The sequence below is a fragment of the Equus przewalskii genome, chromosome 17 (assembly GCF_037783145.1).
Source record: "Equus przewalskii isolate Varuska chromosome 17, EquPr2, whole genome shotgun sequence".
In the NCBI taxonomy this organism is placed as follows: domain Eukaryota; kingdom Metazoa; phylum Chordata; class Mammalia; order Perissodactyla; family Equidae; genus Equus; species Equus przewalskii.
The window spans coordinates 56,264,712-56,288,877 of NC_091847.1; the positions used below are offsets into that span (position 1 = coordinate 56,264,712).

At 37.1% G+C, this 24,166-nt stretch overlaps 1 protein-coding gene across 1 annotated transcript in view; it reads left to right on the forward strand.

The window, feature by feature from the left end:
• PLEKHA3 (pleckstrin homology domain containing A3) overlaps positions 1-24,166 on the forward strand; it is a 24,976-nt gene extending 810 nt beyond the window's left edge. Inside the window, exons 2-8 of the mRNA XM_008515489.2 lie at positions 4,157-4,273; positions 10,525-10,680; positions 12,842-12,978; positions 14,471-14,635; positions 17,514-17,557; positions 19,346-19,461; positions 22,113-24,166. Of these exons, the coding sequence (XP_008513711.1) occupies positions 4,157-4,273; positions 10,525-10,680; positions 12,842-12,978; positions 14,471-14,635; positions 17,514-17,557; positions 19,346-19,461; positions 22,113-22,240 (863 nt within the window). The 3' untranslated portion in view covers positions 22,241-24,166. The remainder of the gene's footprint in view (positions 1-4,156; positions 4,274-10,524; positions 10,681-12,841; positions 12,979-14,470; positions 14,636-17,513; positions 17,558-19,345; positions 19,462-22,112) is intronic.

Genomic DNA, 24,166 nt, shown 5'->3' on the forward strand with positions numbered 1-24,166 from the left:
AGCCCGTCTGGCCTCTGCAGAGGACAGTTCGAGACTGCGCACCTTCCCGAGGGTGGGAAGTGTCCCTGATCGCTTTTTTGCCGGTGTCATAATACTTCTGTTTCCTCCTGTAGCTTCCGGAACCATTCCTAGTCCCTGTACATGTGTTGTCGCAATCTCTGTCCTTATTCACGCTTAATTCAGTATTTTGTTCATAACTGAGTTGTCCAGTTATAGGACTGTAATGAACCTTTTAAGATCAAGATTTAATTTTAAGAAATTTTTTGTATATTTCTTTTAATTCCCTTAGCAACGTGGTTCATTTTCAAAGTTCTCCTGTTGAAGTTGTTAGAGTGTAGCAAGCATGATTTTGGAAGCTGTCCCCATATACTATTCCCTTAGGGGGTGGTTGTCAATGAGGTGCCCTTATGTTGGGGGATTCAGGTTAAGTGTGTGAGAAAAGGTGGAAGAAAGCGCAATACACAGAAGTGGAGCAGGCAAGTCAGTTTCACCCGTGAAGTAGGTTAGAAGGAAAAACTCCAAGGAGTTAGGTGTTTCTGTAGGAATGAGAGACCAGCACTAAAGAGCCAGCACCAACAGCCTGGCTTTAATAAAAACCTTAAATCAGTTGTAGTCCCATCTCTGTCATCAACCAACTGTAAGGACAAGTCAGCCTCTCAAGATCTCAATCTGATAAGGCCAGGGTGATCAACTAGTTTATCCTGAAGGTAACTTCCATCTCCAGAATTCTATGATCTCACCAAATTAGAGGAAAGGGAGTGGGTTTAAAATAAGACTAAATAGCAAACATTTCTTGGTCCAGTACAATAAGCAAATCTTGACTTGCTGCCCACTTATTCACTCTGCCAAAAGTATTGACCCCCTTAGTAAATGCAGTCATCTTGTGTCCATCTGACCTTGTGCAAAATCTGCACGTAAACGCTTTAAGGCATAACTACTGAGCTACAGTGGCCTCTATTTTTTTTGTTAATTGGAACGCCAAAGCCAGATTTATAGCAGCAAATGCTTAACATTTATGATACGTAGATGTTTTATTTTGTTTGAACTAAAATGTCAAACAGGGGCCGGCCCCGTGGCCGGGTGGTTAAGTTCGGTCACTCTGCTTCGGTGGCCCAGGGTTTCACTCCTTCCCATCCTGGGCACGGACATGGCACCACTCATCAGGCGATGCTGAGGTGATGTCCCACATGCTGTGACTAGAAGGACCCACAACTGAAAATGCCCAACTATGTACTGGGGGGATTTGGGGAGAAAAAGCAGGAAAAAAAAAAAAAAGATTGGCAACAGTTGTTAGCTCAGGTGCCAATCTAAAAAAAAAAGTCAAACAATTTGTTCCTATAAATATATGTTTTAACAGGAAACATTTAAAAAGTGAGGTAAATAGTTTTTAAGCATTTTCATTTGGGCAGTTGTGAGAACAGTTATACCGTTTAGTTGAGATGTTCTCTTAACTTTAAGACAGTAGTTCCTGGGCTTTGAGACACAAATGATCACTTCATTGCAAACTTGTTCATAAGCACAGTGATTGGGAGGTCATGTGGGCAGAACCACTTATGCGTAGCCCGGAGCAATGGGCAATTACTGAGATGAGTCATGATTTATTCCTGGAGCGAAATGTGGTCTTGGTGGCGGGTCTTTCCCCAGAATCTCCTATGGCACTGAGCACCGGCTGGCTGAGCTTTTAACCACATGTGCTTAAGGTTTTCATCTTTACAGAGCATTTAAGTTAACTGCTAGTATGCGATGTCGAAGCTTGCTGAAATGAAATCTTTTGTTTGGAAAAATTCCATTTTGAAAATTCAAATTTGGCTCAGTGGCATGCTGACTATTAATTTTAATTCATCTTAGGTCAGAGGGATGAACAGCTGTTCATACTAAGTGATCTTTAAGGAAGGCTCCAGTTTGATGACAGTGTTCTTTGAGACTCCATTGTAGAGAAGAAGGATTTCAGTAGAATTGGTAGTTTGAGATAAAAAGAATGTATTTTTTAAAAAAGAATTTTAAAAAAGGGAATACCTATGAATCTTTTCACAGATATAGCCCTCTGTTATATATATGTGTGAATCAATTAGAGAGTGTTGTACTAAATATTTCTTCAAAAAGGTGTGTAGAGATAATTAGTAGACTTAATTAGATTAATGTACTTAACCATGGTCACCTTTCAAGTTGCTACAAATTTTAAATGAAACATTTTGTGCAATATTTGTTTTAGAGAAATACTGAGGTGGCTGGCTTGGTGGCATAGTGGTTAAGTTTGCCCACTCGCTTTGGTGGCCCTGGGTTCATGGGCCCAGATCTTGGGTGCTGACCTACACACCATGCATCAAGCCATGCTGTGGAGGCATCCCACATACAAAATAGGGGAAGATTGGCACAGGTGTTAGCTTAGGGACAGTTTTCCTCAAGCCAAAAAAAAAAAAGAAGATTGGTAACAGATGTTAGCTCAGGGCCAATCTTCCTCACCAAAAAAAAAAAAAAATATATTGAATTACAATAATATAGGCTTAAAAATCATAATTTGTCCTATAGGCATGCTGGATCCAGGGTGGAGGAGTATATTTTCACTACTCTCTGCTTATAATTTGTTTGTTTGCCAAAGTGATTAGTGTTTGGAAAGATAATGTTTTCATTATTTCTGTGTATGCCCAATACAGTATACTTTCATAGATATCCTGCACATCTGTACTCTCATGGATAATATGTCATATCCCGCTTTTCTGGTGTTTAATCATTCTTTCATTCAGTCACTTGAGAAATAACATTTTTCTAGCACCTGTTATGTGTCAGGCACCATTGTAGGTGCAGGGAATGCAGTGATGAATGAGATAAAGTTCATGCACCAAAAGAACTTACCTTCTAATTTGCTGGGCCTCGTTAGGGAATATAGTGCTTGGTAAGAAGAATTTTCCAAGCACCCGAAACTTGTTTTAATTATTTTGGATATCCATCTTTCTGACCTGTATTATGACATTCCTTGCTGTGAAATTTAACCTTTTTATGATAACTCAGTGTTGTCATTTCAAAAGTGTCACCGGTGAAGCCCTTTGGGGAGCTGAGTCCTGCGTCTGTATCAGCGTGTAAGAATGATTTGCCCATCTGCCACTGTCTTGGTACTGTTTGGCCCTGGAAAAGCTGAAGTGATCAGTCCCATAGCAGGCTGTGTCTAAAGTGACCAGGCTGAATTATGATTTAATAGTCACAGAAGGAACAAGGACAGTCACACTGCCTCCAGCATGGTCACTGTGTTATTAATCAGTGAACTATTGTAAATTAGTAGCGTGCTCGATAAGATTTCAGGGAACACTGAGTTTGGCCTGCAAGAGTGCGAGTTGGGTTCTGAGGAAAGCCGTCATCCTCATGCCCAGCTTTGCCTTGAAGTCAAGTCTGTGATAGTTGTGCACTCCAGCCACTGAATAAATAGTAATTAAATGAACGATTACTGTTTCCAGCATTTCTGCCTGAGCTGTGCACCAGCAGGGCAAGGAGAGAGGAGTAGTGGGGAATCCTTACCCTCTCCAAAGAGTGTGCAGCTACTGCGTAAGAGACTGGAATTCATTCAGCGCTCACTGTGTGCAGGGGAGCTTGCTTAGGCAACGTATTTTATAAGAGAGGGGAAGGTCACATTGCAGAATTAGAGGGCTGGGTGGCACCTGTGAGGTCGTCTTGTTCAATCTGCTCGTTTTGGAGACTGGGAATTTTTGAGATTTGTTGAAATGGAAAGATTTGTCCCAGGTTATCCAACTAAAGAATGATAGTAAAGGTGGGGCTAGAATCCATGTCTTCTGTTGCTTTTTCCATTACGTCATAACCCAAGTCTGTTCTCTTTTAGGAAAAGGGGCAGTTACGTTGCACCCTGTGTAGGGCCCTTATTGAGGATGGGTCTTATGGGTTGTTAATGAGAAGGTTGTGAGCCAGAATAAAGGTATTACTGCCCATATTTATGCTGATCTAGAGATTTCTCCAGAAATCTATCCCAAGAAAGTGGAGATTGATGCACGAACATTTTGGGCAAAGCTCGACCATTAAAAATTTCATTGTCAGAATGTATTTTAGAGCCAAGTAACAACCTGGATGGCAAGTTTTGAAATCTTAATTTTCTATGTGATGAAAGTAATTTATTTCCTAATTATTCTTTTGTTATTTATAATGTTTGTAGGTTGGCAGCCTCGTTGGTTTGTTTTAGATAATGGAATCCTGTCCTACTATGATTCACAAGATGATGTTTGCAAAGGGAGCAAAGGAAGTATAAAGATGGCAGTCTGTGAAATTAAAGGTAAGTGAATATATGGAATTAGAGGAATTTGAAGTTAGGTAGGTAAAGGGTTCTTCAGCATACTCCAAAAAGAGGAAAAAAGCATTTCTAGCCAAGTGGGTATCTTCTAATACCATTTATTTCCTTAGCAGTCAGGAGTGGCACTTAGCGTTGTTAAGCGCAGTTTTGATATTTCTCCCTCTAGAAGTTACTTTGAATCAAAATCCAAAATACTAGTGCTAGTCTTCCAATTTGGACTTGAAAAACACTTTCTTGTGGATGCCACTTTAGTGTCCATACTGAGTCTACAGATGTTCTCTTTCATTCTCATTGTGGAAGGAATTGTAAAGATTAGAAGCTGAGCTCTAAAGATGACAAGGCCAGCTCTGTAGCGTTGTTATAGAGTGTGAAGTTAGAGTGGTAAACTCTCGTTCTTTGCTGAATCGGAGATAAGCTCTTCTAGGTGTTAGGGATGTTTTCCTTTCCTTTTCTTTCATTTTTTTTTTGGTGATCTTGAGAGTTTTGAGGAATACTGGTCAGGAATATTCTAGGGAGCCCTTCTCATGGAATTTTTCTGATTTGTTTTTCCCATGATTAGACTGGGGTTATGGGTTTTAGAGAGGAAGACCACAGAGGTAAAGTGCCATTCCCATCACATCATATCAAGAGTACATGCTGTTGGAGCTGTCCTGGTGGCGCAGTGGTTAAGTGCGCATGTTCTGCTTCTCGGCGGCCCGGGGTTTGCCGGTTCGGATCCCTGGTGTGGACATGGCACCGCTTTGTAGAGGCCATGCTGTGGTAGGCGTCCCATGTATAAAGTAGAGGAAGATGGCCATGGATGTTAGCTCAGGGCTGGTCTTCCTCAGCAAAAGGAGGAGGATCGGCAGTAGTTAGCTCAGTGCTGATCTTCCTCAAAGAAAAAAAAAAGAAAGAGTACCTGCTGTCAATATGACACATCACCCTTGGTGTTAACCTTGACCACCTGGCTGAGGTAGAAACTCAAGTTTCTCTGTTGTACAGTTACCCTTCCCCTCCCTTTCCATACTGTACTCTTCCAAAAGGGAGAAATAGAGCAATAAGTCATGCTGTAATTTTCATGAAGGAAGGCTTCATGGACCTTTGATTCATTTGTGTGTGTGGGGTGGAGGTAGGTGGGAGAGATCAGCCAAAATGATAATGAAAAGCATTGAATTCTTCCAAGAGAATTGAAAGAAAAAACTAAAGCACTAGAGGAGTGAATGTTAAACCCCTACCAGGGATCATGGCTATATAGATAGAGAGACACTTCAGCCTGGTGTGTTGTTACTTGCATGTTCCCTGAAATATATGGGGTGTAATTTTGTATTTTGTTTTTATAAATCACACAAGAAGGACACAAAGTGTGAGTTTTTATTCTTTAAAAAAGTGATGGTTTTGTCTCATTTCCTAGATTTGATTCCAAATGAGATTTGATGAGAGTCAGAAATCAAACTGTATTCAAAGTTCAAAGACTGTTAGTGGCAGAATTTTAAGGCAATTCCAAAATATTTTTAAGCATGGTGGCATTTTTTCTTGTTGGTGTTTGTTTGAAGTAATCGTTTTATTAAAGAATAGCATACAGAAAAGGGCAGAAATCTTAAATATTCAGCTTGAAGAATGATTACAAAGTGAACACACGTGTGTAACCACCACCCAGATCAAGAATTAGAATATTATTCGCATCCCAGATGCTGCTATATTATCATGTCTTCTTAACCACTAATCCTTCTAGAAGGTAACCATTAGTCTGACTTTTATCACCATTGATATGTATTGCCTGCTTTTGAACATTTTATAAATGGAATAAATCAGTATTTTTTAGTATGTTTGGCTTCCTTCACTCAACATTATGTTTGTGAAATTCATATGTTCTGTATAACAGTAGTTCAGTCATTCTTTTTGATGTGTAGTATTTCCATTGTGTGAATATCCCACAATTTGGCTATTCATTCTAGTATTGATAATTTTTTTTTTTCCATTTTGGGATTATAATAAGTAAAGCTGCTATAAACATTCTTGTATATTTCTTTTTGAACATATATATTCATTTCTGTTCTGTATATATAGTCATGCGTCACTTAACGATGGGGATTTGTTCTGAGAAATGCATTATTAGGCAATTTTGTCATTGTGTGAACATCATAGAGGGTGCTGAAGGGGAACAAGATTTGCCACCCCAATAATGTGTCTTTTTAACATGAAGATTATTTTAGGGTGATTACTTTTAAGAGATAAAAGACTCAAAGTTTTTTTTCTCACCTCCCCCTTAACTGCCTGAAAGAATTCAGATTAAAAAAACCTGTGTCAGGAAGCCAGCTGTCACCTTAGCATAATATGAACTAGATGGTAGACAGGGAGGAACCTAGATAAGCCTGTTTGTTGACTTCCCCTCTGTGTTCTTCTGTTTCTGTGATGTCAAACAAACACTTGTTTTCCAAACCTTTGCTTCTTTTCACCTACCTTTGAAGACCTTCCTTCCCTTTGAAGCTTACACTCTCCCCACCCTGCAACATCTTTTGTCTTTAGCTGAGGATGGCATTTAAGATGAGGGCTTCTGCCATTTTGGCGAGTTCTGTGATTTCCCTGGGTTTCTCCTATGGATACATCTTATTAAACTTTTGTTTGTTTTTCTCCTGTTAATCTGTCTCATGTCAATTTATTTTTTAGACCAGCTATACCTAGAAGGGTAGAGAAAATTTCTTCCTCCCCTTCAGTACTTACGCAAATTTAGATGGTATAACCTACTACACACATAGCCTGTGTGGCACTAATCTTACGGGACCACCATCACATATGTGGTCTGTTATTGACAAAACATTGTTATGCAAGGAATGATAGTATGTAGAAGTGGAGAAGAATTGCTGAGGCATTGAATATTCATACATTTAAATTGAACAGATATTAAAGAAAAAATTATTCTTGACACTTGTTAAAACCATAAGGCAGGGGCCCCGTGGCCGAATGGTTGGGGTTCCACATGCTCTGCTTCGGCAGCCCAGGTTTGTGGGTTTGAATCCTGGCATGGACCTACTCCACTCATCAGCCATGCTGTGGAGGCATCCCACATACAAAGTGGAGGAAAACTGGTGCAGATGTTAGCTCAGGGCTAATCTTCCTCAAGCAAAAAAAAAAAAAAAAGCGTTGGCAATGTATTTTAGCTCATGGTGAATCTTCCTCACCAAAAAAACAAAACAAAACCAAACAACAATAAGGCAGACTTTTATACAGGTTTGTCACAATAGGTATAGGGACTGCTGTAATGGGGTTTTGCAGGAGGGGAGAGAGAATGGGCTCAACTCTGACTACAACAAGGAAAAGTGGGAATTTATAGCCAAGAAGCAGAGTGGGAGGATCAGTGGATAGAAAATTATTAAGAGGAAACTTCAGGGATAAGGGGGGGATTCTGGTTAAACCAACCTAACAGGATTCTTGCTAACGGCAGGCAAGGTGATCAGATATTACCTGGGGAATGGTGGGAAAATTTCAAGGATTTGCTTAGATATTGAGGGTGATCAGATATTGAGGGTGGGGGATTCTGACTAAACTGACTTAGCAGGATTCTTGCTAAAATTAGACTCTACAAGGACAGAGATGGAAGCCCAAGGTTGGGCCTAGTCAAGCATGGGGCCCAGAGGAGGCTGACTGAACTTTGATAGAGGAGAGAATCTTTGTCACAGATAATGCCCAGCTGTTTACCAAAGTAGTTGTACCAATTTATTTTACAATTACCAGAGTATTAGGGTTCTAGTTGCTTTGCATCCTTGCCAAAACTTGGTATTAGCTGTTTTAAGACTTTGAATATTTCTAATGTATATGATGGTATCTCATGGTGGTTTTAACTTGCATTTCTTCAGTAACTAGTGATATTGAGTGTTTTTTCAGATATTAATTAGCCATTTGAACATCCTCTCCTTTTGAAGTCCCTTTTCAGGTCTTTGGCCTGGTTTCTAAATTGGGCTATCTTTCACGTTAATTTGTAGGAGTTCTTTATATAATCTGAAGGAGTTTTTATATTGCAAATATCTTCTCCCACTCTGTGCTTTGCATTTTCATTCTGTTAAAGGTATCTTTTGATGAACAGAAGTTCTTAATTTCAATAAAGTCCAGTTTGTCAATTTTCTTGCTTAGAACTTTTTGTGTCCCACTTAAGAAATCTTGTGTTACCTTCTATTCTAATTAGGTCTGTGATTGATTTAAAATTTATTTTCATGTATTATGTCATGTAGCAGTCAAGACTCATTTTTCACCTATTTAGGTATCCAGTTGACTGAGCACCATTTATTAAAAAGAGCAACCTTCCACCCATTGCACTGTAGGGGGACATCTTTGTGACAAAGCGAGTGACTATATGTGGGTTTTTCTGGACTGTCTTTTGTTCCATGGGCCTATTTTTCTATCCGTGAGCCAATATCACACTGTCTTAATTTCTTTAGCTTTATACATCTTAGTATCTGATAGTCTGTCTTCTAACTTTGTTCTTTTACAGGATTGTCTTTACCATCACTGGCTCTTTGCGTTTTCTTATACATTTTAGAATCTGCTTGTAAATTTCCAGAAATATTTGCTGGAATTTTGATCAGAATTGCATTGAATTTATACATCAATTTGGGGAGAATTGTATTCTTGACAATATTGAGTGTTCTGATCCATTAACATGGTATATTCCTGTATTTAATTAGGTCTTTAATTTCTCTATGTTTTGCAGTTTTGCATATAGAAGTCTTGTCCATTTTTTCCTAGAAACTTAATGTTTTGGGAGCATTGTTCTTAATTTTGTTGCCTTCTCAGGTGACTAGTTTGGAGGGGACAACTCTTGACTGATACATAAATTCTGGTATGTTTGAAAATGAGTCATCTTATTTTAGTTTCATCTTGTAGCAACATCGTTGGAAATTAGAGCATTGTTTCTTTTCAGGTAGCTATTGGTGCTTTCACTAGAACTAGCAAATAGCAAAAAAGAGTTACTCGTGGAGCTGTGGGATTTCAGTGGTTTTATCCTAGCCTGGAAGTCTTTTGTACTCATCATTGATTGTTACATGATTATATATTTCACTATCTACACCCAAGAATGGCCTCTATAAGTAGAATAATAAGCTAGCAAAGCTTTTGTGCTACTTATTTGCCATAGAGCACAGAGCATCTGGTTAGTATTTTCGGTAATTAATCAACTGAAGTAGGGCTTCTGCCAGACTTTCTGGGGCCCTCGTAATTTGGCTCCACTCAGCTTGTCCATTTATGAATATCATTTGTAATATAATACAAGGCTCCATTTAGCCTGTCTCCTGATTTTCTCAGTACATATTATGTTTATCTCCTCATCTAAGCCTTTTCTTACACAGTTTTTCTCTTAACCAAATCCTGCTGTCTTCAAATCCTTCTTCTTGAAGGCTTATTTCCTGCTTCTTCTTACCTTTCTCTCGTTATAATTACGCATGAAATCTTTGCACCAAGGAATTCAACATTTGCGCGTTTTGATTACTTTTGGTGCATAATTTAGTTTCCTTGGTCAGATTGTCAGCTCTTTAGAGCAAAGACTCCTTTTTTCCTCCTCCTCTGTCTTCCCCTCTATCAGCACTGCTCTGACCTGAGTAAAGTCTTGTTGATTAATGACAATGTAACACAAATTTAGTCTTACAAAAAAGATTTAGGATTGGCTCAGAATAATTCTTGATTAGTTATATTTTGTCAGCGTATCAAGGGGGCAAGTATAGGAAAGGAGGAGGGTGGAGGGGAAGAGCTGAAGGTCTCCAAAATGCACGTGCTGTCCAGGTGGTTATGATATGCCCGTTACTTGAGGATTGCAGTTCCAATGGAAGGCTGCCATAGTTACCATCTAGTGTGCTGCTTCTGTAGGCCAGACACTGTCCTAGGCTTGGGGGATACAAAAGCACACTGTCCTTTCAAAGAAATCAGGGAAAAACGTGTGATGTGTGACAGTGCACATGTATTTAAGGTGGTACAGGTGCCCCAAGGAAGGGAGTTCTTACTTCTCACTTCTCAGTAGTTAATTTGTTGCTGTTTTCACTTTCATATGCTACTGCCATTTTGGCACTACTGCCAGCCTGGTTATATGTGAGAGGGTGGTTTGGAGAGTGCCATCTGATAGCCCCTTTGGGAGCGGCACTGCCTGCATCTTGAATCATAGTATGTTGTTTTAGGTGTTTGGAACATCTGATACTGTGTAAGAGTGCTGATTTGATGCTCCCCAAATTACTAAATCCATGACTGTATTCCCCCTGTGTTTATCATCACAGTCCATTCAGCCGACAACACAAGAATGGAATTAATCATTCCGGGAGAGCAGCATTTCTACATGAAGGCGGTGAATGCGGCTGAGAGACAGAGGTGGCTGGTTGCTCTGGGGAGCTCCAAAGCGTGTTTGACTGATACCAGGACTAAAAAAGAAAAAGGTAACTATAAACTTTTCCCTTGTGGTAAGAATATTTTCTTAAACATTAATGTAAATTGTCCTGTTCTCTTTTAGTAATCTGTCCTAAAGAAATAATCAGAAATGTTGAAGAAGATTTACATACATAGATGTTCATCATAGTAAAAAAAATTTTAAACAATGCAAAGGTTTAAATTTAGGAAAATGGTTCAGTAAACTATGGGCTAATATAGGCTGATATATTATGTAGCTGGTGAAATGTTTAAAAGGAATTTTAATGATGTGAGAAAATATACAAGGTTAAATGATAATTGAAAAAAGCAGGATTCAAAATTACGTATGCGTTCATTGGCCAGCTCAGGAAAGATATGTGAGAATTGGTCAAGTTGTTACCCTTGGAAAGGGAATTTGTGGGAAGGAGATACACTTTTCACTGTATACCCTTTGGTACCTTTTGACTTTATCATGACATATATTTGCCTATCAAAAGGATTAAATAACAATCAGAAGCAAACCAAATAATTTATGGAAATAGTTCCACTATATGCAGATATAATGTGAAAATAATAACAGTATTTATATCTTGGTAGTGAGATTGCAGTTGTTTCATTTTTCTTTTCTATATTTCTTTGATTTTCCAAAATTTTTTATTGAGCATGTATTACTTTTATAATTGAAAAGCAATAGAAGTTATTTAAATTAATGGAAGCAACCAAATTATGGATATTGAAAAATGAAGTCTGAGGATTGAATTTATACCAATTTATACCAATATATGAAAGAACCTCATGGATAGAGTATGGCTTAGGGTAGGATAAGAAGGAATGGATGGTCACAATAGCCAAAAGGTGGAAACAACCCAAATGTCCAGAGCCAGAGGAATGGATAAACAAAATATGGTATATACATACAATGGAATAGTATTCAGCCTTTGAAAGGAAGAGAATTCTGACACATGCTACAGTATGGGTGAATCTTGAAAGATATTATGCCAAATGACATAAGCCCATCAAAAAAGGACAAATATTGTATGATTCCACTTGTGTAGGATACCTCGAGCAGTCAAATTCCTAGAGACAGAAAGTAGAGTGATGGTTGCCAGGGGCTAGGGGAAGAGGGAAATGGGGAGTTAGTGTTTAATGGGTACAGTTTCAGTTGGGGAAGATGAGAAAGTTCTGGAGATGGATGGTGGTGATGGTTGTACTTTATGTCACCAAACTGTACACTCACAAATGGTTAAAATGGTAAATTTTATTGTGTATTAGTTTTTCTTCAGTTAAGAAAAAAGAAGGACTGGACTTAAGTTTGAGTAGAAATTAATTTCGCTTAGATCAGATGGGCAGATAGAGCTGGTTCGGTCCATTCTGTGTAAAGTGGCTTTGTGGCTAGTACCACAAAGCGGTGCCACAGGCTCAGGGAATATGGAGAGGCATATTTCCCCTGCTTCCTCTTCTGTTTACACTTCTAGTTTAGAAGGTATTGGTAAATGAGTGGCTGAGATTATGGCTGGATATTTAGTCTGTCTGGAGATATTAAAGAAAGGAAAGTAAATTCTTAATAAAAAATTTCTGAAAACAATATTGTAGGAAAATGAAGTTATGAAAGGAACAGAAGGAAATAAATATTTATATACAATAGTTTTAACTACATAAAAATTAAAAACTTTTGTATGTCAAAATATACAGTAAAGAAATCTGAAAGCTGACAGATCTGGAAAAGTATTTGTAGCATATAGTACAAAAGAAAGATTATCTTTACTGCATAAGAATTTTTATAAATTATCAACTTGTATATTATTAAGGGAAACACCAAATATCAGAACTGGAAAAATGTGTAAAGGACAAGAAAAGGCAATTCACAAAAGAAGAAATATAAGCACTTTTCAAATGAAAGATGAGTAATAGAATGGAATTACCTTGTATAAAATATCCAGGGGTCATCACCCTGTGTCTGGAAGTTAGTCTGCCTAAACTTCATGTTAGACATATGACTCCCATTTTTTTTCCAGTAATCTAAAGAGAGGGTTTTTACTCAGGGCCGTTGTATCCTATTTCTAAGGTCTCACATTTTTTAAGCTATAGGTACTTATATCTTTTCCCTTACTTTTAAATTATTCCATTTTGTTGTATTGCTCAGAGAATATGAGAACGATCTAATTGAATGTTTATATATGTTCCTTTCAGAAATAAGTGAAACCAGTGAATCTCTGAAAACCAAAATGTCTGAACTTCGCCTCTACTGTGACCTCCTAATGCAGCAAGTTCATACAATCCAGGAATTTGTTCACCATGATGAGAACCATTCATCTCCCAGCGTAGAGGTATAGCAAAAATGATCCTTTCATGTCTGTTTATGCTTTCCACTACACTGGGGGCTGAGGTTCTTCCCATGAGATGACAGAGAAGCATTTTCAAAATGAATTATTTTCAGCTATTCTGGGCTCTCCCTACTGCAGACTCTGTATCTGGAAATCAGTAGAATCTTCTAGATTATGTCTGTGCAGCCAGAGTAAAGCAGGAAGTATCACTTTTCTCCAGGAAGTCAGGGCCTATCTTTGCAGCCTATTGATAATTTGGTGTTTGGAGTGGAGAAGAAGCATTCTAGGCTCTGTTCTCCAGGCTGACTGCATGAATTCATTGGACAACTGCTATTCCCTTTCTTTTGGTAATAAGGTCTTAGCTTCAGCTACTGAGAGTTGATAATTTAGCTTTATGAAATAACTTAAAAGAAAAATCCTCAGAACAAGAATGTGGGAGTCAAAATTCAGATTTCTAGGATCTGCCTATGAAACAGGCTCACTCTTACCAGTGGGTCCTACTGCTCTCCAAGTGAAAGGCCAGCATGGTTCCCAGTCCCATTTTGCCTAATTTGGGAGAAGTGGGACAAGAAATCTTCTCACCTCTCCTTTGGGGAAGAATCTTGTGTGAGATAGGTCATGTTTGGTTGCAGGTGCATAAACCCCAAGGGTACTTACTGTTTCACCACAAGTTAGCTGGAGGTAGGGGCCCTCACATTTGCTCCAGCAGCTCAGGGATAGAATCAGGGGTCCAGGCTTATTTCATCCTTCCACACTGCCATTCTTGGCCTGTTGGGTTTTTCTCCTCATGCCAAAGGCTTCAAGGTGACTGCCAAGATCACGCAGAGGCAAGAGGCAGTGGGCTAGCCAGGGTGGAGAGAGACTTCAACTTGCTGTCCTTGGCTCTTACCAGGGAACAAAAATCCCAGAAACTTCCCAGCAGACTTCTCATCATCTTTTTTGTCTGGGTCAAAGGAAACTAGGAGAAATCAATATTTGATGAAAAGTTGTGCAATAGCCATGACTGGCTTAGACCAGTCTGTATTCATCCTCCATGGTTGGGACACTTTACTTCCATAAAAAAAGATTGAGGTTTTTACTCTACCAAGGAAGAAGTGGGAGAATGGGTCTGGGGTAGACATGAATTATACTTGACCCTAAGTAACTCTCAGGGTGTTCCACGGCTGTGACCACCTTCAGAATTCTGATAGAAGTTTACTCTTTAGGTTAGGTTTGTCTAAGATAAATTTTTGTACATGGTTTTTCAATATGATATTTGTTTTTAATGCAAAATATTTTTTCTTGGAATCTAACTTCCTTCATTGTTTATCTGAGAGACAGACATTTCTTATGCAAGTGTTGCTGTAATTTTCTAAGGTAGTGTATTTTAAATAGATTGACCATAACCTAGTAGGTGTCTGCTGGAGATAATGTTTCATTACTTGATGATAAGGTGGTACATGATTCCACATAGTTGTGTGTGAGTCTGTTCAACTCTGTGTGTGTAATTTTTCAGAACATGAATGAAGCCTCTTCTCTGCTTAGTGCCACGTGTAATACATTCATCACAACCCTTGAGGAGTGTGTGAAGATAGCGAATGCCAAGTTTAAACCTGAGATGTTTCAGCTGTCCCATCCGGATCCCTTAGTTTCTCCTGTGTCACCTTCTCCTGTTCAAATGGTTGGAACTTCTTGTTTTTCTTCCAGTGATGTTGCATGCGGTTTTGTTTTTGTTTTTATTTTTAAGGGTTGAAACTGGCAGTGGGAGGGAAATAGTCAATAGATTGAATTTATTTGGATTATACTCATATTCTGTATTGGAGCCTCTCAGCGGGTGGGCTCAGCATGTCAGCGTGTGCCAACGTCCTGAGCCCCTCCACCTGGAGGGCTTGTGCTGTTTACCCCTGTGTGCCAGGAAGATATTATAATGCTCTGTGGATGCTGTGGCATGAAAAAGGTTGGAGGGTACTGTTCTGCTTGATAAAAACATCACAGTGGGGTGACGTTTTACCCACAAGGGGATAAAATTAAGCAAATCTTTAAAGGAGTTGTAAGGGATTTGAAACAACATGTTACAAGAGAAACAGTATTTTGTAGTCAGCATTTGAATTTGAACCCTCTGAGTAGGCAAGTTCCTTAATCTCTCTGGACCTCATTTTGAGCTTCATCTGTAAAATAAAGTGTCTCATACATCTGAGGTCATTGCGAAGGATTTGACCTATTTAATGTTAGATGCTTAACGTTAGTTTCTTACCTTCTGATTACTCTGAACAAGTACTCTTTGTGGGCGGTGATGGATTCCTGGTCCTTTTGGAGCCAGTAAACTTGCTCTAACATGCTATGGGGAACTCACAGGTGAGAGACGGTTTGATGCAACTTTACATTTTTTTCATCAAACTGTTTTCAGGAGCCCTTTTATAAAAGGAAAAATGTCACCTGGCTACCATTTTAGTAATTACCTGGTCTTATTTGCTGGAAGAAAGAATAGGGTACAACTTATTGCTAGGTTCTCTTACTTACCCCAGCAAATTTAGTTATATGAGATTTAGTAAAGATTATTACCTAACTTTATTAAGGTCATTGTTTTCTAATCAGTGTATGATGGACTAAGAGTGTCCTCTGAGAGGTGTACCATGGGAATGAGTTGTATGGCCAGCTTAGTTTGGGAAGTGCTAGGTTAACTTAAACGAATTGGGTTTCTCTGTCATAGGATTTCTTACAACCTCTTTTATTCTGAAATGTATTATGAATCTCTGAGAAGGAGAGGTGATATGCAATGTTTCTGGAATTTATTTGACAGTTGAACCCTTTTTGTTTTGAACCTTTTTGAATACATCTCACAGGACTGTGGTAGTCAGTAGAACACGGTTTGACAATGTTGCTTTTTAGAACAATTGTAGATATACTGTGAACTGTTAAATAACACATATAGTTAAGATGGGTATATAGTGCTATGTTCCTGAGGTTGATATACAAAGGGTACACTATTTTTTTTAAGGTGTACTTTATAGAGCCAAATACGATAAAAACACCTCAGACCTGCCTTGTTTTTGCATTGAACTTCTGAGGAAAATGCCTTCTGTTACAAATGCTCTGTAGTCCAGAGAGGTCGTATGTATATTTTATGTATAGGAAACTGTACTAACTATCTCTTTTAAACCAAAAACCTTTATCAGTAGAAACATTACAGTAAACCTGATAAGTTAATCTAGGAAATATCAGTTACAGACCTCTTATTTTCCCTTGCTGTGCCATTTTACTTCATACATAAAGCAAATATTCTGGAGACACATAGTGTGGAAATTAAGGTTAGACAGTCTTCATGGGAAAGTCTTTTTTTTTTTTTAATAACATGAGTAAATGAAAAATAAAGCTGAAAGGTTTGAGAATTCCAAAATTAACTTGATTTTTATAACCATTTTATATAGTTAGTCTCATTGTGGCCCTCTTAAAATTAACTTGCATTCAGTTATATTTCAAATCATCTTGGAAGTTCAAACAATTGTCATTTTGATCCACAGATTGAGTGATAATTGTAGTGAGGATGTCATTGGGTGAGTAATCCTAAAGGAAGTGATTTCTGTTAAAGGAGATGTTAATGTCCAGTTGTATCTTAGTCAGTCATATTAGATGTCCCCTGGACTGCAAATTGGATGGGTCATAACTTTTATCATTTTAGCTGGGATTTCTCAGAGCAACTGGTGGCTCATGTTACAAATGTAGAAGGCATTTACGTAACACAGGTTTTAGACTTGGACTTGTAAGCCTCTTGAGCCCCTATGTATACAACCATTTTGAGGCTTTAGTATAGACTTTGCTTTTTTGCTACCTTGTTAAACGTTGAAATAATCTGTTTTACTTGGCTGCCTCTTTCTATTTTTTTGGTGGAGTAGTTGGATCTTCTGAATTTTTTTTAGTATTTGTCATATTTATTAATGCTGTGCTTAATCTCATTTTATTTATTTATTTGTATTTTAAGTATATGTTTTAGAAACCTATTAGAGGCTTAGGGTTCTTTTGAGTTCTTTAACGACTTGAATTATTAATGCCGTTTTCCATGAAAACCACACTTTACAACATCTGTGTAACAGCTACCTGAATAATGAATGGTAAAGAGAAGCTTTGCTACCAGACTCTATTCCTGCCCTTTAAAAAAAAGAGAGAGACATTTATTAGAATATTTTCTGGCTTGCTAGATACTCCTTTTTATCACAAATAGTGTGATTTTTTTTTTGGACTTGTTAAGTGTACTATTTTTTATATTTTTACATACACACATATGTGAGATATACATAAACTATAGGATTTGGTTTTTAGTATTGAGAAAAGGATCCAGCTTGTTTTTGGGATGTGTTGAGAAAGATTCCAGTTAATGGTTACTAGGGAAAAAGCTAGACATTGTGCTAATGATGTTGTTACTTGAATCTGTGAAAAATAAATTTTTTGGCCAGCCATCCTTTTCTCTGAGTAAATTTATGTTAATTATGATAATAATATATTAGAGCTACCTTATTCTGTTTGACATATGGATTATGCTCATTTTCTTTTTAAATTTCTAGATGAAGCGTTCTGTCAGCCACCCTGGTTCCTGCAGTTCAGAGAGGTAAAATAACGTTTTCTTTTGACTAACGTCTCTTAAAATGATACCTGCTTAGGGAATTCTTTGGATCTTTAACCTAAAGTGATGTCGAATGTAAACTCTGGAGAGAATCTGGTTCTGATTTGTTCAGCATTGTCTCTTAGTGCTTAGTACTGGGCCTGGCCCCAGTAGGTAGTCAGTAAAGAAAAAAGTGAGTGACTAAATTAATCAACAAGGGAAGCACCTGGCCAGCTGTTGTACCTTTTTTCAGTGTTTGAAATTATATCAAATGATGGCTAATAGAAATCAATTTTTGATGTATCAAGGCTCCAGACGAGCTTAGGTTCATTTACTGTATCTTTTTATAGCATCATATATTTATGTTCAACAATTGTTTTATTAGGAGCTAAAGATCTTGCTGAAAAGAGAGAAAAACCAATTGATATTTTAAAGTATATATTCTTATCAACACATTTGAAAAATTTACCTTCTAGATAGAACTTGCCAACATCCCAGGCTATTAAGGTGGTTTTTATCTTGGTAGGTAATATTTTTTTAAGTTGCCTTGGTTGTCTTACTTGGTTCCTTGGAAAGTGATGAAGTTATAGTGACATTAACATTTATTTCTCTAATAAATGCTAACTGAGTTCTAACTGAGCCCTTATTGTTGTTTTCTCACTTTTTTTTCCTCTGATGATTATGTGATCTTTGACTGAACTGTCATGTGCTTAGAGGAGTCCAGTGACGTACATATCCAACCTTCAGGGATTGAAGAGTTTCAGTAACTGAATTGACAAACTTTTATTTTTATGATAGAAATTTTTCTAAACTGTATTTTATCCTTTCTACCATATTTAATAAGATATATTAGGAATTCTAAAACTTTATTTTTTCTTGATAAATGAAGGTTGTCTTTAAGAGCAGTAATGTTGGGCTGTCATACAGTGGTAGCCAAGGTGCTGTTGACTGGTGGTGATTTGCTTCTATGTTTAAATTTTTAGACTGATTTTTCTAGTTTTCTGATTTTCTAAAATAGTTTTTCTAGCCTCCTTTTTGCCATCTTTATCTGCTCTTGCTACTGTCAGCAAGTCGGCCTCTAGCATGTTCCCAAACCACTTGCCCATGCCCTTCACTCTGCTGTTTTTGATCAGATTGGATTGACAGTGCATACATGCACTTGTGAAATCCAAAACTTTTAGTTTTCAAATGTTTGTTAATCATCTGATATGTCTACTGTCTAGCTAGACTGTCCTCTATAAAAGTCGCTTCTTCTTCATTGTACGCCTTTTCCATTTGTTGGGCTCGGAGGCCATATTCTCCAGGTTACCAACCAGCTTCTAAATTACCAGATTTACCAGAATCTGGTAACTTCTAAGTTACCATATTCTAAATGATTTGATTTGCTTCTGGCCTGACCTCTGAAGGAGTAGAATATTGCTAAAATAGAACTTAGGGCATAAAAATAGTTCCTTTTTCATTTTAAAGAGAAGTCATTTAGGGGCTGGCCCCGTGGCCAGGTGGTTAAGTTCGTGTGCTCTGCTGCAGGCGGCCCAGTGTTTCGTTGGTTTGGGTCCTGGGCACGGACATGGCACTGCTCATCAAGCCACAGTGAGGCAGTGTCCCACATGCCACAACTAGAAGGACCCACAACGAAGAATATACATCTATATACTGGGGGGCTTTGGGGAGAAAAAGGAAAAAAATAAAATCTTTAAAAATAAATAAATAAAGAGAAGTCATTTAAAACTCCATTTGAGGGTGTTTTCATTTGTTTAAGGCCTTACAATTTAGTGCTCTTTATGTGATTTGCAGGAGTAGCCACTCTATAAAGGAACCAGTGTCTACACTTCACCGACTCTCCCAGCGACGCCGTAGAACCTACTCAGATACAGACTCTTGTAACGATATTCCTCATGAAGACCCAGATAGTAAGTTAGAGGGACTCTGTCTTTTCTTTTGGCCTTTTTAGCAAAATTGTTATGTAATTGTTGAAATGAAAGATACTGACAGTGAATGCTGTACTTTGCCCTTGTATTAATTTCTTAATTCAGAGCTAAGCAAACAGCATACAATCAACAGAAGCTCATGTATCCTCTTGCAAACAGCTTAGTTATTAACGAAGTGCTGAATATCTCTTTGTGAGTAACCTATCTGAGATTTATATATATAATATCAAAATCTTTCACTCTTACTGTATTTTAGTAATCTCTTAGTAATCTTCTGCTCTCACTATGTTTGCGTTTAAAAAACATTTTAGAAGAAAGCATGAATTGTGGGTAGGATTCTAGGAGAAAATAAAGGCAAGTTCTAAGTTCAAAGAAAAAAAATCAGCCTTTTTACTTAAATAATTTGTAATGAACAAGGAGAATAATTTTTTCTGGTGGTGGTGGTGAATTATAGTAGCATTTATTCCTGCACCTTTTTCTCCCTTATTTTTTAAAGAGGCAGCCTACTGCAATTGAATACTTTAGGGAAGCTTTTGTGATTTATGTTAAAATTTAATTATTTTTCGCTTTAGGGAAAAAGCTTCCTAAGTATGTCAGAATATCTAGTTAGACAGTAATGACCATGATTTCCAGTGAACACAAATATGGTCTTATTATTACAACTCCATTAATAGACTTTTGCTTTTCAAAGTCTTTACTATTGCTCATGAAGCATACAGGATAGAAATTACATACTGTTCTTCTTTAGGGAGCAGATCGTGTTCTAAGAGTTGATTTGTAAGTCAGTTGTTTGGAACACAGATTTTATTTCCCTTATGGAAATGACATGATGAATGGTGGTTAGATTCTTTAGATTGCCTAGAACAGCTGAGCTAATTCATAGTATGACTGAGAGGGAACAAAACAATGGGTTGGATTTCTATTATTTGAATATATTGAAAATGTTGATTAAAATAGAGTTATTTTCTTAACCAGAAGGTTGAACAGGTTTGATTAGAGGAGAATGTAGGGTTCATGAAGATGTTGGAGATTCTAAAAGGGACTGCTGGTCATTTTCAGATCTTCAGAAGGTGACGGCATCTTTTTTTTTATGCCCATATTCCTTACAGAACTAATCATCTCTGTATTGATAGAGAGCACTACTCTGTGCTCACTATGATTTTGATTTGAAGTTGGGACAGTGGGTAAAGAAATGAAGGAAGGAAAAGGGATGATGTGGGGTAGGAGAGGGAGAAAGACACTTTCCTGACCAATTTAGTACAACTTGGAAGAGATAAGGAAAAGAGAAAGAAGGTTAAACAGGTTAGGTATGGGGAAGAAATGTCACTGGAGGCAGGTAATATGCATTCTGATCCACCTTGTTCTTTCTGCCTTTTATATATGACCCTTTTAATCCAGAGCTCATGAAGGAGTTCTTTATGCTGCCTTGCACTTTTCTCTAGATGCCACTGCTTTGTTTTCTCTAAGGGAATCATTTTGATTTGTGATAGCGAAATTAATTTTTTTAAAGCCAGCCATTTTCCTTAGCTCTCTTCTCTTTTATGCATCCTGGCCCTAAATTCTTGAAAACAGTTTTCATAAGATCTGAGTGTAAATGCCTTATTCGATTTAGCAATCCCCAATTTAGCTGTTACGGAGTATAACAAAACTAGTCACAAATACGTGCGCACACACCCACACACACATGCATACATATTTATATACATACACATACCTCAATTCTCTAGAAATTTTTAAAATTGGTAAGTGTAGGCTGGTCAGAAGTTTTATCCTTAGATTTCCTTCTGTTTATCCTAAAGTTTAGTGTCTCGGTTGACAAAGCAGAGATTGAATTAGTGCTCTTCCTTACAAAGTACATATTTTGCAATTGGCAGTCTTAGTTGAAAGTCTTTATCCCAAAATATTCTTTTCCTTTGGGGATGCAGCTGCTTCTATTTTTTATCAACTAGATTTTTAAAAATTATGAAGTAATAGATGTTCATGTTAAATTCATATAATATGTACATATAAAAGTCCAGTTGCCCTGGAACAGGACCATGCCAGTGTGTTTAGCTGTGTTCACTTGCAACTGTGGTGATAAGTTTTGTGAGTTGCATTCCAAATGGAAATATGGGAACTTTCAGTGTGAGGTACCTTGTCAGCTTTGCTCAGAAAGTCTTGTGATGAAAAGAGCAAGCCCTACGTTAATCCTAGTTCGTTTACTAATTGTGTGATCTTGGGGTAGGCGTGCAACCTTTTTTGGGTCTTGGTTTCTTTGCCTAGAAAACAAGGAGGGTACTAACAGCATTAAAACTATCAAGCTGAAAAAGCAATAGTTAATTAAGAAAGACTAAATTCAATTCAGCAAATATTTACCGGCTGCCTAGTATGTGCCAACCATGGTTCCAGCAATGAACAAAACTAATATCTCTACTTTAAGTAGTTTCATAATTTGTTTCATGAACTCTGAAGTTTCTCCTATGACTGCCAGTGGTAGAAAAGTTAGATTTTTCTCTGTTAAAGAAACAACTGAAAAATGAGCAGGAAGCTAAAGGAATTTCATGTCCCTGAATAGGAAACTTAAAATGTTCTTTCAGAGAGGACTCGAGTTAATATTGATAGGATGTTTAACCTTTTAATCAATTTCTTAATAGGACCTGTTCACTGTTCAAGAAATACACTTAATGGAGATTTGGCTTCAGCACCCATTCCTGAAGAAAGCAGACTTATGGCCAAAAAAAATTCTGGCTCGGAAGATCCTCTTCCATCCTTCTCTTCCTGAGGAAACGGAAGTGGCCAACTTCCTCTAAGTATTGCTATGCAAAAGCTGCTGTAATTAAACTATGTTATAGGGAGTAGTTTTTCCCTTAGGATTTCTCTGCACTTTATAGAATATTGTAAAACAAACAAACAAAAACAACCCACATACCTTTGAAGTGTATTTTATCTTTATATAGTTTATTTGCAAGAGTATTTTCCTAATAACTTCACGGTATGAATGTGCATCTTTTTTTTTTTTTAAACAAATGATAGTGTAACATTTTGACATTCATAAGGACAAATGTAGATATTTTTATAAAAAACTGTGAGGGACTGACAGCTTAGTCAGTGTGTATTGTAGCTGATAAACATGAAATCTTATAAACATAAGTTTTCAGTTTGACAGAAGTGTGATATGTGTAACTTGTGCCATGGACCAAATGGTCACTGTACCCCAGCTAAAAATGAGTTACGATAGCAGCTTGATGGTGATTGTATTGTATTCCTTTAAGCAAAAAGGAAACATTTAATATTCTAAACATTTTAGCCCAAATGCCATGACATTGAGGATTTTTAAAACACCAGACTGTGCTGTCCTTCATACATGAAGTTGACACTACTGATTTGTCAATACCAAATGTTGGGTTAAAGTATTTAATTTTTATTTATTTATTTTTCTGTTGCATCAAAACATGATTACATCCTAACGTTTATGACCTACCAAATTTAAGATGTGTATACATTGTTATTTACATGGTTCTAGAATAGAAGTTAATGTTGTAGTGACCTTGCTCACTTACACCAGAGAAATAAACAACTTTCAATGGAAGAGGATTTTAGTGCTTTTTTCCTAAAATAGACATTAAGCTGCTGTTGTAAGGTATTAATGTTAGCAGCTCTTTAGAATATCTAGGGACATTTTTTATTTATGAATATTTATACAAAAAAGGAATTCTGTCAAGGCGACTGCTCTACATCACTTGAGAATGGCATTATTTAATTAAAGAACAAACAGCATTTGTTGGTAGTGCCTGTCCATAGCTATTGTCAGTGTTTGCCTTGTAAACTGTTTTTTTAAAATTCACTTTAGAGTGACAGTTTTGTCCAAGGTCTTGGATGAGGAGCACTTTAAAACAAACTGGTTTGGTGTTTTTAAGTTAATCATATGTTTAATAAATATGTGGTTTTTGCATTCAAACTCATCATATAATACATTGTATTTTTTACATTTATTGATATTCTGTCTAATCTTTATCAAGTGCTAATAGTGTTCTTTATTGCTTTGATTTTGTTTGTATATTTGGACCTCATAGTGAATACACAAATGAGGCATGTTTTTAGTTTTGTTGCCTATGAGCTTAGAATAATGTGGCTTATTTCACTTTAAATTTCTCTTGTAAGTTTGTGTGGGACTCTTTTTTTAAGAGTTAACATTTGATATTTACTTTACTGAAATAAATCTGTAATTATAAGCTTTCTTTCTTAGGTTTAAAATGGACATAAATAATTATCTACATTAAAATGCATTTAGAGAAACTGTATGCTACTTAAAGTATTTGTGATTTTAAATAGCACACAGGTCATTAGACTATATTAAGTGGAAGCTTTTTCTACTCATATATTGTACTCATATGTCTAACTTGAGAAAATAAGAAGTTTGATAATGTGGTAGGTTTTCATGTTGAACAAGTAATCAGATTTTTTGCTTCTTTTTTTTTGGTAGTAAGAACTTGTGTAGTGATAAGACCATGAAGGTCAAGGTGCTACTCATGGGGAGTTTTTCTGGTAGTTTTTTTTGAACTGATAGGTTTATAATGAAAACACCCTAACAAGCTTTTGAACTCATGGAAAATAAATCTGTTTTCTATTGCTTTATCCAAAAAGATGAGTTCCTGAACAGTTTTGTATAAATATTTTTTTTAAATAAAATGCAGTCATTTCTGTTTCA